The sequence below is a fragment of the Pseudopodoces humilis genome, chromosome 21 (genome assembly GCF_049639895.1).
Source record: "Pseudopodoces humilis isolate 2021_Gansu_Grassland_sample_001 chromosome 21, ASM4963989v1, whole genome shotgun sequence".
NCBI lineage: Eukaryota > Metazoa > Chordata > Aves > Passeriformes > Paridae > Pseudopodoces > Pseudopodoces humilis.
In genome coordinates this window covers 6,336,364-6,348,761 of record NC_142220.1, presented here as the reverse complement: position 1 = coordinate 6,348,761, position 12,398 = coordinate 6,336,364, and the positions used below count along the sequence as shown (strand labels likewise).

General features: G+C 51.9%; 2 protein-coding genes, 1 long non-coding RNA gene and 3 other non-coding genes across 7 annotated transcripts; 5 read left to right on the top strand and 1 right to left on the bottom strand.

Annotated features, from left to right (window-relative positions):
- The first annotated feature begins 60 nt into the window (after window positions 1-60).
- ATP5PD (ATP synthase peripheral stalk subunit d) lies at window positions 61-2,576 on the top strand. Its single transcript, XM_005526745.3, has 6 exons — window positions 61-120; window positions 521-650; window positions 1,199-1,295; window positions 1,770-1,841; window positions 2,178-2,240; window positions 2,362-2,576. The coding sequence occupies exons 2-6, from the start codon at window positions 529-531 to the stop codon at window positions 2,491-2,493; spliced, it is 486 nt and encodes a 161-aa protein (XP_005526802.1). The 5' UTR covers window positions 61-120; window positions 521-528; the 3' UTR covers window positions 2,494-2,576.
- Window positions 2,577-3,488: 912 nt separating this feature from the next.
- On the bottom strand, window positions 3,489-7,351 carry LOC148182700 (5-hydroxytryptamine receptor 3A-like). The gene is made up of 9 exons (XM_088065609.1): window positions 7,291-7,351; window positions 6,947-7,107; window positions 6,457-6,501; window positions 6,253-6,362; window positions 5,435-5,601; window positions 4,557-4,717; window positions 4,197-4,407; window positions 3,861-3,980; window positions 3,489-3,715 (listed from the first exon to the last, which is right to left on the bottom strand). The coding sequence occupies exons 1-9, from the start codon at window positions 7,337-7,339 to the stop codon at window positions 3,489-3,491; spliced, it is 1,251 nt and encodes a 416-aa protein (XP_087921735.1). The 5' UTR covers window positions 7,340-7,351.
- Window positions 7,352-8,343: 992 nt separating this feature from the next.
- On the top strand, window positions 8,344-8,416 carry TRNAR-UCG (transfer RNA arginine (anticodon UCG)). Its single transcript has one exon. It is a non-coding gene; the product is annotated as a tRNA-Arg (tRNA).
- A 225-nt stretch (window positions 8,417-8,641) lies between these two features.
- On the top strand, window positions 8,642-8,714 carry TRNAR-CCU (transfer RNA arginine (anticodon CCU)). Its single transcript has one exon. It is a non-coding gene; the product is annotated as a tRNA-Arg (tRNA).
- A 1,124-nt stretch (window positions 8,715-9,838) lies between these two features.
- On the top strand, window positions 9,839-12,398 carry LOC148182696 (uncharacterized). 2 transcript variants are annotated; one of them, XR_015774330.1, is made up of 4 exons: window positions 9,839-9,892; window positions 10,136-10,197; window positions 11,868-12,009; window positions 12,269-12,398. It is a non-coding gene; the product is annotated as an uncharacterized LOC148182696 (long non-coding RNA). The 2 variants fall into 2 exon arrangements; XR_015774329.1 differs by lacking the exon at window positions 9,839-9,892 and having other exon boundaries at window positions 10,088-10,197.
- TRNAR-CCU (transfer RNA arginine (anticodon CCU)) lies at window positions 10,677-10,749 on the top strand. The gene has a single exon. It is a non-coding gene; the product is annotated as a tRNA-Arg (tRNA).

The following is a 12,398-nucleotide window of genomic DNA, read 5'->3' as shown; positions in this document are numbered from 1 at the left end:
GCTTCCGGCTGCGCCGCTTCCGGGGATGATGACTTCCTGTGGAGCTGCGTTCTGATTGGGCGAGGGGCGCGGAGGGGGCGGTGCTTTCGGCGACGGCGGCTGCGGTGTCGGTCAGTGAAGGTGAGAGCGGGGCCGGGAGGGGGAAAGCGGGGCTGGGGAACGTGACGGGCTCCCGGAAAGGGGTCCCGCGGAGCGGGAATCTCTAGGGGTCTGGAATCTCGAGGTTGGGGGACAGGATAGGCCGGGGACGTCCTCGGTGTTGGGAGGCTTGTGGGAGAGGACGGGGGCCAGTGTGAGGTCGCCGCAGGGCTCAGGAGCGACCCCCGTGTCCCGATCCCCCAGCGTCCCCGTTCCGTGAGCCGACCCCTTCCCGTGTCCCCGTCCCCCGTGTCCCGATCCCCCAGCGTCCCCGTTCCGTGAGCCGACCCCTTCCCGTCCCCCGTGTCCCGCCCCCTCGGTGCCGCCCTCCCCGGCCCCGCTCCCCGCCGGCGCTGGGACCCACCGGTGTCTCCCGGGCCAGGCGGAGCCATGGCGGGACGCAAAGCTGCCCTTAAAGCCGTGGACTGGGCGGCCTTCGCCGAGCGAGTGCCTCCGAACCAGCGAGCCATGTTCAATGCGCTGAAGACCCGCAACGATGCGCTGACAGCCCGGTGAGTGCCCGCCCGGTCCCACAGGGCCCGCTCAGCCCTCGCCCAACCACCCAGCTGTGAGTGCTGCTGTCTGTCGCTCTCTGGTCCCGCAGGAGTGTCCTCGCAGGTATTAAAGCAGGTCACCTTGAGGCAGCTGGTGGCTTTTTTTGGCAAATCACCTTTAGTTAATCTTCCCCAGAGTAAACCCGTAGCTGCAGTTCTGTGAACGCACTTCACTTTGGCACGAGTTTGTCACTGTTAAATGCTCTACAAATTCACGTGCGGTTCTCAAATCCTGTAGCATCTTCTGTCTGATAGAGTGCTGGCTGTTGCAGAGAATGTTGCTAATCGCCTCTGGCTCAATGTTGTGAAACAGCTTTGCTCTTCCTTAAGGGCTGCACTCAGAGGGGCAGAGTGAAGTGGGGCAAAACTGCAGGCTGAGCTCTGCTTGTCTGTCCAGAGGAGCCTGTTCCAAGGGCATTTGCAAGAAATGGTTTGTTTCAAACCTGAAAGCACCTAAACTAAACATAGTAGGCTGTGCTCATGTCAGCTGTGCTCCATCCCTTCAGGCTGGCTGCGCTGCCAGAGAAGCCTCCGGCCATCGACTGGGCTTTCTACAAAGCTAATGTTGCCAAAGCTGGAATGGTGGATGAGTTCCAGAAGAAGGTCAGTCTCCTTGCCAGCTGGGTATTGCTCTTTGGAGTTTAACTGGGGAATTGAGAGGAAAGCACCAGGATTGGTAGAGGAGGTTGGTTGTGTCACTATGAAAATTTGCCTCCCAAGACTGGAGGCACTCGCTGAGCTCCAGTGAATCTGGGAGCTTTGTGTTCGGGGCAATAACTCTGTGATAGGGTAAATCTGGGGTTAGACCTTCCAGCTTCCTTACATGCTGTGAGAAATGGGTGGTGTGTGGTGGGCAGGACAGAGGAGATGGCTGCAAGCTCCTGGGTGAGCAAGTGCTGCTTGTGGGGGGACAGAGGACAGCTTTACTGACCACTTCTAGCTCGTTAACTTACATGGTTGTGAGCAAGTCCTAGGAAGAAAGGAAGGAAGGCTCCCCTGCTGTTAGGGAAGATTACCTCAACGTGAAGGATTGTTTCAGTCAAACAGACCTTACAAAAATTGTCTTTCAATTTACAGTTCAGTGCACTAAAGGTTCCTGAGCCAGTGGATACACAATCTGCCAAGATTGATGCCCAGGAGAAGGAAGCTGTAAGTGAACTGTTCTCTACTGCTGGGGTTGTCCCTGCCTTTTGTGGGGATAGGAAGGGGTGAGAGGGAGGGGATGTTCTGGATGTGCCCCTGCATGGGCAGAGCAGCCTGAGCCAGGGCACAGCTCTGCCCTTCACACATGTCCCTGGCTTTCTTAGCAAGGGGATCCCTGCACAGGGAAGGGTTTGGCTGTTTGGGATTTGCTGGAGGTTCTATTGTTTACCCAGTGTAACAATGATGGATTTTAATGCAAATTGAAAGCATGGGGGGTGCAGGTTCGTGCTGGGTCAGTGTCCTTATCATAACCACACTCCCCCCATCCTCTGCTCTCCCCAGGCCAAGAGCACTGCTGAGTACATCCAGGCTTCCAAAGCCCGCATCGCCCAGTATGAGCAGCAGGTGAGGCTGGACTTTGTTTAGGGAATATTCTCTGAACCCCACCCTGGCACACTCCTTGCTCTCCTGGGTGTGCTTTGCTCTTTCCTGCTGACTTCTGATGTGTCTGTCCCTGCTTCCACAGCTCCAGAAGCTCAAGAGCATGATTCCCTTTGAACAGATGACGTTTGAAGACTTGAGTGAAGCCTTCCCTGAAACTAAACTGAACAAGGAGAAATATCCATTCTGGCCCCACAAGCCAATAGCTGATCTGTAAACTGATCAGGGAGTAGTTTTATGACTGTCAGACTGGATGATCTTCTAAATAAAGAGCTTTCTCTGTCTGTGGCTTAGATCTTAGATATGAGTTCTGAGTAATATGGAGCAATACAATAACTCACAAACATTCCACTTTTCCTGGATTTTGTGTGTTCTACCCATGAGCTTGTTTTGGTAGCAAGGACCAAGCTCCCTATCCTGCTGATCAATCTGAGCCCTGTAAAATGCAAATAAACCTCCTGTTCCTCTCTGTAACCAGCAGGTGCAGGAAATTGAGTTCTCTTGCCCCTGCAGGCAGACACTTGCTCAGAAGTTGAACATGTATAGCCCCTTGAGATGCTGAAGTGCATTTGGCAGTGATTTGTGTGTGTCTGCAGTGTCTTAGGACTTCTGCAGGCACAGGTCTGGGGCTGTTTTTTGGGCTGATTGTGATTGATTAGGAGAAACCAATTGCAAAAAGAGTTGAAGGAGTGTTGAGATGCACACAAAAGGAGTTACTTTTTTAGTTCTTATTAAAAACACTTAATCCTGGTGCTCCTTTTCTCTTTGCCCTGGATTTCTGAATGCTGCTGATCTCACTGGAACTCACAGAAACAGTAAAGACTTGCATTGTTTTATTTAATAATCTGAGGTGGAATTCTTAAATACCTTCCTTGAAGATGGAAACTTCTCTAAGGGAAGGCAATCAACTCTCTTTCCTCTTGGTCATGTTTGAGGTCAGAATTACAGATAGGTAGAAGGAAGATTGTACAACTATTTTATTTAAATACCTTAGTAGCCCACAGAATACTTCAAGAACATCTGTAGTACTACTGAACCAGAATACAAAGCACTATGCATGCTCATCTTGGGTCCTGTGGCTTTGGATTTTAATTTAATTTTATTCAGGCAACTGAACTGCAGCTCTGTGAATTGAGCAGGAGCAAATTACAGCAGGGGGTCAGAAGCAGCACAGTACAGAACAATGGAGCTGGCACTGGGCAGAGCTGATCTTCAGCTGCTCCATTTTACAGAAATCACAGTAAAAAAGAACAGGGACAAGAAGAGGTGGCTATAGAGAAGCACCTTCTCCAGAACTGGCAGAAATGGGTCCAGCTCCTGCAGCTGCCAGAGGCGTTTGTTCGGCTGCCCTTGTCCCTGGGCCTTCTTGGGAGGGTGCAGCAGTTGGGGACCTGCTTTGGCCAGGTTCCCTGGGGGTTTCTTGGGCAGCTTGTGTGGATCTGCAGGGAGCAAAGGGCAGTGTCAACACAGCAGGGCCACCATGGCTCACACAGCCTGGGGCACTGTTTGCTCTGAGGAAACCCGCCCTGGCTCCAACAAATGTGCAGGAAAATGCCCCAAACCTACTCTGTTAAAGTGTTTTACCTTGCTGGAAGCTTCTGAGGACCTTGTCCAAGCGCAGGGATTTGCGCTGCTGGTACAACAGGAAGAAGGTGTCTAACACAGCCATGATCATGAGCAGGAAGGTTCCCAGGAAGAACACCACTGCAGAACAACAGGAAAACAGAAAGCTCTGAATAATTGGCATTTTCTTACATTCCATTGCCTGGTGGGGAACAGGGAAAGTCTAACTCCAGCAAGCCAATGAAACTTAGGTGTTCATGACTTCAGCGTTCACGAACATGTCTACAAACAACCAAAGGCTCTCCTTAGGGCTGGTAGCTGGGTGAAAATCAGGGTTTATTCAATAAAGGTGGATACCTATTATAGGTGGTTTGTTGGAGGAAGTAGGGAGGCTGTTGTTGAGAATCACAGCCAGCATGGAGCTGCCAAGGATGATGGCAATCTGGAAGTTGATTTTCTCCTCAAGAGAGCTGGGACCAAACAACACAGCCATGTCCAGCAAGTATAGGGCACATGTTGGGAGGATCAGGTTCAGAATATAGAGAGTGGGTCGTCTCTCCATGGAAATCTGTTGAGGAAGATGGGTAAAATTTGATGAGCAGGAGGTGACTCAATGTGTTGACAAATGCTGGTCCCTTAATGTAAAAAAGTATCTTGTTATATACTGGGTTTTTTACTGCCAAATCAGTGCAATATAATAGGGAAGTGCTGTCATACCACGTAGGTGACCACAGAATATCCTTTGTCATCCAGAATTTCCGTGTATTCAATGATGCTCAGGTTGGTGAACTTCCATTCTCCATCAGTTAGGAGGAAACTCTGGCTGTCTTTCATGATCTCAGCTGGTGTCCGTCTCATCTTCATGACAAAGTCTGTTACTGCTTGGGCAGGAGGCAGAGGGGGAGGGAAGTTGAAGAATTTAGGAATTTGTTAGAGGTCAGTTATTCCTCTCCCTTTCCCACCCAGCTGAGGGTGTGTGCAGACAGGGAAAGGAGAGGTTTCATGCACTGCTTGGGTTTCTCAGCCCATGAAGGAGAAACAAAAAAGGTCTCTGTGAAGAGGCTTGGCTGGACCTCTGGGAATGTGGATCAGAGAGGAAACATCTGGTGAATTAGGGCAGTTGTCCTTTGTGGATGGGACTGGGAAGATTTTGCATCACCTCTGCTTATATTTCAGCCCTTCCTGTTGGGATGAACTCTAACTGGAGTTTGAATCCCTGAAACTGTCCTTTTAATGGTTAGATTTGATGTCCTTGGAAATCTTTTCCAACATTAGTATTCTACGATTAATTTCCTCCCATTTCCATGCCTTTCAGGTGTGTTTAAAGATCAGTCGTGCAAAATTCTACGTGAACAAGTACAAGTTTTGCAGGAAGCCTCTTGGTCTCAGGTCTCTTGGTTTGTAGAAACCAGTCCTGGGAGGGACTTGCCACAGGACATCCAGATTGTTCCAGAGGTGCTGCTGGGAAATGTGCCATGACAGTATGGCAGCATTTTAACTCATTTTCCCTGGTCTCATATGACCTCAACCCCACTGTGAGCATGTGGTGCTCATCTAGTCCTTCTCCAAATTCAGCCCAGAGGTGGTAGCTGTACCTGGGTAGAGGAATGAAGCTACACTCAAGTTGCACATCTGGGTGTCGAAGGGGAACTTGAGGATTATCAAACTGCACGTCAGGGTCACCTGGAAGGGCCGGGTGGAGTTGAAGCTGCCGTTGTGCATGAGGACCATGTAATTGAGCTCTGGGTTTTGCCCATTCACTCTGGAGGGAACAGACAGGGAGAGTAACTGAGCCTAAGATGCTGCCTGTGCCTCAGTCCCATAAAACAAGGCTCTGAACACCCAGTTTGGAGGGCTCTGAGCCATCACCCAGCCATGGGATGCAGCAGGAGGAGAGGAAACCATGGCTGGGAGAAGGGCTCATGAGCCCTTTGTGACCAAGGTTTGCTGTAGCTCCACACCTCCTGAGCACCTCCTGCTCTCTGCCCTCTGCTCCCTGCCCTCACCAGGGCAGGGACTCATTCCTGGCTCTGCCTCCCAGTCCTTTCTCCCTCTGGAGAGCTGGTGGAGGTGCCCATCCCTCTGTCAGACCCTCAGTGCTCTGCCCTGTATCTTTCCACACACTACTAAAGGTCACTTTATTCCACAGGAGTGCTGGTTTCTGCTGCTTCCTCAGCTTTAGCTACAGCCCAGATGGGATATTTCAGGAGCTGCTACAGTATTACAGAACCACTAAGTGCTTTGTATAAACTATGGTCATCATTAATCTTAATTAGGAGGCTCTCGGTTACAGAGAGCTCAAGGGAACAACTTTTAGCCATCTGAGTTTATCCCATTTCCTATAATATAACCAACAGTTTGCATCCATTGTATTTCTGTTAAGCCAGTGGATAAAAATTAAAGGGGAACCTACCGCTCTAAAATGAAGATGGGGGGTGACCAATACGTATCCATGGGCAGAACAATTTCAGAAATGTTACAGAAATCCTGTGGGTCCCAGGTTGCAAAAGGGTTTTGCCATTCCTGATGGAAGAAGTTGCAGGAGAGAGATGAGCTCTGGGCTGGGCACCAGACTTTGTGTTGGACATCAGGAGAGAAACATGCTTGAGGGACCTACCAGGTTCAGGACGAAGTAAAAACTGACTGTCTGGAGCTTTTCCACCTGGAGAAACAAAGATATTTAGCTGATTTTCTTAGATGTATCCAATGCAGAAGCTCTTCACAGAGCACAGACTGCAGTAAGTGGGCTTGGGAGAAGAGCTTGTGGCTCTTGATCCTACGGCTGAAGAGTGGGAGCGCACAGTCCAGTGGTTAGGAAAAATAATAGATTATTGTTAACATTTCCATGGCAGTGTCCTGCAAATGCACTGCCCAGTTCACTCTGCAGGGTTTTTGGAGCCTCCTACAAAGCAAGCTGCTTGTCTGGATATGACTTCTGGAAGGAGAAGGAGAAAATACTCCAGATCTTCCAGAAGTGCTTTCCAACAGCAGAAAGCTGAAGTGGAAGGGGCTGATTCTCACCCCTGTGGACTTGCTGTCAGGAGACTCAAACCCTGGCCTACTAATAGCCCAGGTTCCTGTTATAAAGACTCATTTTGGGTCCTTACCACAGACAGAATTGCCACCAGCATGAAGTCCATCTTCACTTCCACAGGCTCATTCAGGTTTATTTTGGGCAGAATGTACGTGTGCAGCTTGTTGTGAGAGGAGATGTTCAGGTAGTCAACAATGTCATAGTAGGTGCAGAGGTACTTTGGAGCAGCCCCTGCTGGAAAGAGAATTCCACTTGAAACACAAAAACATCAGACAAGACCTCAACCTGTGAGAGATGCACCAAAAGAGAAAGGGTCTGGAGCTGTGGATGTGAGAAACATCGTTAACACACAAAAATCCCTTCTCACACAGATGAGAACAGAATTCCTTGAAGGTTTTCTATCCCCCTTGCACTTACCTGTCCCAAGAGAAAAGGTGAGGATGGCTACAAAAACTCCCTGCATCATCTCCTGCTTCCAAATAAGGAGGAGAATGGTACTGTGTGTCTTATGAACCAGTCCAGGACACGTCATTTGTTATGTGGAAGTTGATTTGATATTTATTAATGAGGGATGGATTTTTGTAAACAGACGTTTTATCTGTTGGAAGGAAGAAATTGCTAATGGTTTGATGCACTCAGCTGGCTCTTGGGAGCAGATTTTAGTTGTGGTCAAGTAAAAATGAGGTCATTAAAAAAAAAAATCCAGCAATTTGAGGGAGAAGAAAAGAAAGGGTCCAGCCTCACAAAGAAAAGGCAAAGAGCCAGAGCTACTCAGTAGCAAATTTAGTCTCATTTACAGGGCTGAGGGTTTGCTGCAACCCCACTGAAATGGATCAGGAATTAGTGCCTGTGTGACTGAGGGCTGTGGGGGAGGCTGCTCTCCTTTGAGCCCCGGTACTGCTAGCCAGCAGGCCACACCGTGTCCTCATTTCCCGCTGAGCCTTCCATGCACCCAAGGATTTTCTGGTTCTGCCTCTTTGCTGATCTCCCATGCTCCTTATGTTCTTTTCTGGGACCTCACAGTTAAAATGAAAGGGTCAGAGACTTCTGTGTTTTCTGTGCCTGTGTTTTCCTCTGCTGCCCTCCTCTCCTTCTCTGCGGTTTTTTTCTGCTGTCATCCCAGTGATCTTTGTGGGTCCCTTCCAACCCAAGATACTCCATGATTCTGTGATTCTATGAATGGCTCCAGGGCAGCAGTGGCAGTCAGCAAGTCCCACACTTGATTCTCTCCCCAGCAGCAGAATTCCCATGGCAGCAGGTGGTCCTTCCCCAGCCATGTCCCCTGCCATCCCCGCTGTCCCCCACGGCCCCCCGTGTTCCCCACAGACCTCTGTGTTCCCCAGAGAGCCCCGTGCTCGCCCTGGCCCCGTGTCCCCGGCGCTGCCGCTGCCCGGGGCTCCGGAGGGAGCCGGGAGGGGCGCGGGGGGGATGCCGGGGGTTGGCAGCATCACTGGGGGGCTGCAGCGCAGTGACCGCGTGGCCTAATGGATAAGGCGTCTGACTTCGGATCAGAAGATTGAGGGTTCGAGTCCCTTCGTGGTCGGCCTTTTTTTCCCCCCCGCTTTTAAATCATCTTTTCCCGTTTCTCCCCTCGCATCTCTGCCCCTCGTGGAGTGGAGGGAAAACGCGAGCCCAGGCTGGGTCGCAGCGCTCCCGGTGCTGCCCCGCGCCAGCCCCGGGGGTGGCCCCGTTCCGGGAGCGGCCCCGGGACGCCCCCGTAGCGCGGGGTCGGGGCCGTTCCCGCGGGGCGGGGCGCGCGCCCTGCGCAGCCCCAGTGGCCTAATGGATAAGGCACTGGCCTCCTAAGCCAGGGATTGTGGGTTCGAGTCCCATCTGGGGTGACCTCTATGTTTTGTCTCTGCCAGCCCCGTTTCCATGCTCTTTCTTTCCCATTTCACTGCCCTGGGCTTCCTCCTGCTGCCCCTGCGGCCGCCGGCTGTGGCTGCTTAGTGGGGAGTCATTCCCCATCCCGGTGGGAGATCCCAGATGAGTCAGGAGAATCCAGAGGTGTGGATAGACCAGCGCCCTGTCCGAGAGCAGCACCAGACACAAAACCTGATGCAGGGAAAGACCAAAGAGGGAGGTCGAGGTGGCCCACGATGTGTTTTGGGACAGCGAGGTCCCCATGGCAGCTCCAGGCTCTCTCCATATGCCAAGATCCGCTGTTGATGGGATGATGTGACTGTCTGCTCCCAGCTAGTGGTCCCTGTTTAGATTTCATGGAAAAGGGAAACAACGAGGAGCAGTTACAAACTGCCCCAGGCTTGGGTGTAAAGGTGGATGTTTTGTCCAGCAAGTTGTGTGGTCCCAGATCTCAGGTGAGGCTGTGATTGAGGGAATAACAACCAGCTTTGCTTTGGGACCTGTGGATGAGAGGTGTTAATGAAAGGCTGATTTTTGGAGGGATGTTAGTGAAAGGAGGGCTCTGGCCAGGTCATGGACATCCTTCAAAGTGTCCCAGAAGGCACCAAAGCAGAGCAGTTGCAGTTGTTTAATTACCTTTGTCTGGGCAGAGCTGGGTTTTTCTTGAGTCAGAGAATTTCAGCTGTATTTTTCTCTCCTTCCAGGTGCATCCTGTATTTATTACCAGCTGCACTCGAGCCCCAAGCCCATTTATGCTGGTCCACCTTGCGTGGGGGAACCTCTTCCCGGAGCAGGACAAGTTGGGATGGTTGGGAAGCTTTACTCCACCAGAAACCACGTCTCCAAGAGGGGCTGGTCAGTGGGGTCACAGTTTGGCTGTGCTACCCTGGGACCAAAGTCCTCTCCATAAGTGCCTTTGGAATAATGCCCTCTCAGATTTGTTGCATTAAAAAGCTGCCTGGAGGGTCTTTTCTTGCAGAGTTAATGGATTTTGAAAGCAGCTGTGGTCAGGGTAATGCCACACCAGTAAAACACAAAGTGAAGTTTCTTTTTAAGTAGATTTTCTCTCTTAGGTGTGGGAGGCTCTGCTGCCTGGAAAGCAACGAACCTACCCAAGCCCTGGACAGTGGACAACTGACAAAAATACCTTCCTGTGGTGGGCTTTGGGAAACTTTTTTTGGGATTAGATGAGAAACATGGGTCTTGGAGAGAGCAGCATTCGGGGGCGGGTGGACCAGAGCTCGGAACCGGCAGCAGGCGGGGTCTGGGCCGCAGCTGGAAGCCGGTTCCTGGGAAAAGGAAAGGGTGGAGATAAGGTTGGCTGAAATTTCCCGTGCTGCCAGGCGTGGCGGCTGAATTACGGTGGGTTAGGGCTGAGGTTCAGTTTGCTGTGTTTCAGGGGGGAATACCAATTCACTGCCCCTTCCGTGTGCGCAGCGCTGCTGGATCCAGCTACCGTAGGTAAGGGGGGTTGAAGCCTCTCGCCTATTACCAAGTGGGACTCGAACCCGACCATCCTCCCTTACGGGACCAATGCTTTGCCCACTCGGCCATCGGGACCGCAGCGACCCCACGCCCCGGCCCCCCCGTGCTGGCACCGCGGGGTCCGGAGCGAGCGCCGCGTTCCGGGGGCGGTTCGGGGCTTCATTGCACCCCAAAGCGGCACAGCCAGCTCCCGCCGGGGCCAAGGGGGCGCAGACGGCTGCGCGGGGATCTCCACTTCCCCACACACATCCCCACGTCGCGTTTGCGTTTGTGAGCTCCGCCGGGAGGTGAGGGAGATGGAGGCGGGCGGGGAGCGGGGCCTCGCTCTGGGGACTGTTCAGACCGGGGCGGGCCCAGAAGAACCGAACGGAACCCCCAGCCCCACCGGCGGCAACCGCGCTCCCGTTTGGCCAGCAGAGAGTTAAGTGAAGGCGCCTTAAACCCGCGAGTGCGCGGCCCCAGTGGCCTAATGGATAAGGCACTGGCCTCCTAAGCCAGGGATTGTGGGTTCGAGTCCCATCTGGGGTGACTTCTTTTCCCTGCCGAGGATCCGCGGCGGATGCCGGGGTGCCCAGCAGAAGGCGCGGATCGGATCGGTTCGGTTCGGTTCGGTTCGCTGGCGGCGGGGAACGCGATGCGCCCCTTCCTGCAGCCCCTTGATGCTTCCCCGCTCTCCATCCCGCACCTCCTGGCGTGGGTCAGGCGTTTTTCGTGGTGTTAAACCAGGCGCAAACTCGGAATCTGCTTTTATTCCCTGAAATTCCCAGCTCCTCCGCGCTCCGGTGTCAAGTGCTCGTCCAGGTCTTTACGCCTTTGAACCAAAGTTTTCCAAATCTGAGAGAAAGGAGCCCAGAGCAGTGGGTGGTCCTGGCAGTGAGGTCTCCTGGGGATGGGGAGGCTCAGCTCAGGCTGTTGCTGTCCTGAATGGTGATGGTGGGAGGACATTCAGTGTCACAAAAACATTGCAAGCAGCGACATTCCCTTGTTTGTAAAGGCCAGGGAACAGCACAGAGCTTCAGACACCTGTGTCTGTGAGAGGGGTGCTGGCAGGGACTCCCCTCCCATGCCCAGGGAAGAAGGGGATTCAGCATCCCTGGAAGTGCTCAAAACGTGTGTGGATGCGGCATTTGGGAAATGGTTTGCTGGTGAACATGGCAGTGCTGGGTTGGACTTGATAAATCTTAAGAGGTGTTTTCCACCCTGAATGATTCCTTGCAGAAAAGCTTTTGATGGGGGAAAATGTGAAATGAGGTGTCTGCTCCTGGTGCTGAGAGGAGTGCAGAGGCCAGGGCAGGACTTTCTGGGGTGGAATGTTTCCAGCATTCCATTTTGGGGAAGATCTGGGCTTTGAACACTGTTTCTGCAGATGCAAGCATTCTGTCAGGGGAGAGCTCAAAGCTCCCCTTCCAAAGGGGATGCAGCAGAGTCCTGATACCTCCATGTGCCCCAAATAAACCCGAGGGACAAATTCTCTCTCTTATTTGGGAATTTGGAATGTTTTCCTAAAACAGAGCCACCTCTCCCCACCGCAGGTGGGACTCAAACCCACAATCCCTGACTTAGAAGGCCAGTGCCTTATCCATTAGGCCACTGGGGCCCTGCCAAATATCAAGAAAGGGTAATTTTGGTTTCTTTGGGCTTCCCAGTAATCCTGCTTGGCAGTGGTGAAACACATCACACGACAGAGCTTCATCCTCCTTAAACAGGGTCCACTAACGAGCATGGAGGACTCATCCAGAGGATTTTAGTGTCCCACTTCAAAGGCCAGAAGCCTTCTGCGCTCACAGGGTGGGTTCTGTCTCCTAATGCTGAGATTTCTGCCAGATTCCTGATGTGGCTGTAACTTAACCAAATTATGGGCTTCGTTTGGTTAAATAACAACCACTGAAAGGAATAAAGCTGAAAGGAAATAGAAGGAAAGAAACATCCCTCTAAGGGATGGACTTGATGATCTTTGAGGTCTTTTCCAAACTTAATGCTTCAAGATTCTATTTTCTACTTAGATATGTTGCTGAGACTGCTTTTATTCTTCCTGTTCTTTCCCCAGAAATCTACCGTGGCTTTGTGTTCAGCAGAAGAGGGTGCTCTGATGCAGCACAGGCTGCTTGAAAAACACAAAGAACATTAAAAAAAGTGTCTGACAAATATCAGATTTCTTAGTTCCTCTCAAATGCGAA

Bases quoted from the DNA above. Each gene is read 5' to 3' on its own strand.
- ATP5PD (XM_005526745.3), top strand. From the start codon at position 529: ATGGCGGGACGCAAAGCTGCCCTTAAAGCCGTGGACTGGGCGGCCTTC. The intron at 1,296-1,769 runs GTCAGTCTCCTT...TTCAATTTACAG, and splicing joins TGGATGAGTTCCAGAAGAAG to TTCAGTGCACTAAAGGTTCC. The intron at 1,842-2,177 runs GTAAGTGAACTG...TGCTCTCCCCAG, and splicing joins ATGCCCAGGAGAAGGAAGCT to GCCAAGAGCACTGCTGAGTA.
- LOC148182700 (XM_088065609.1), bottom strand. From the start codon at position 7,339: ATGATGCAGGGAGTTTTTGTAGCCATCCTCACCTTTTCTCTTGGGACA. The intron at 6,502-6,946 runs GTAAGGACCCAA...TTGTTTCTCCAG, and splicing joins TGGTGGCAATTCTGTCTGTG to GTGGAAAAGCTCCAGACAGT. The intron at 5,602-6,252 runs GTAGGTTCCCCT...TGTTCCCTCCAG, and splicing joins CCCATCTTCATTTTAGAGCG to AGTGAATGGGCAAAACCCAG.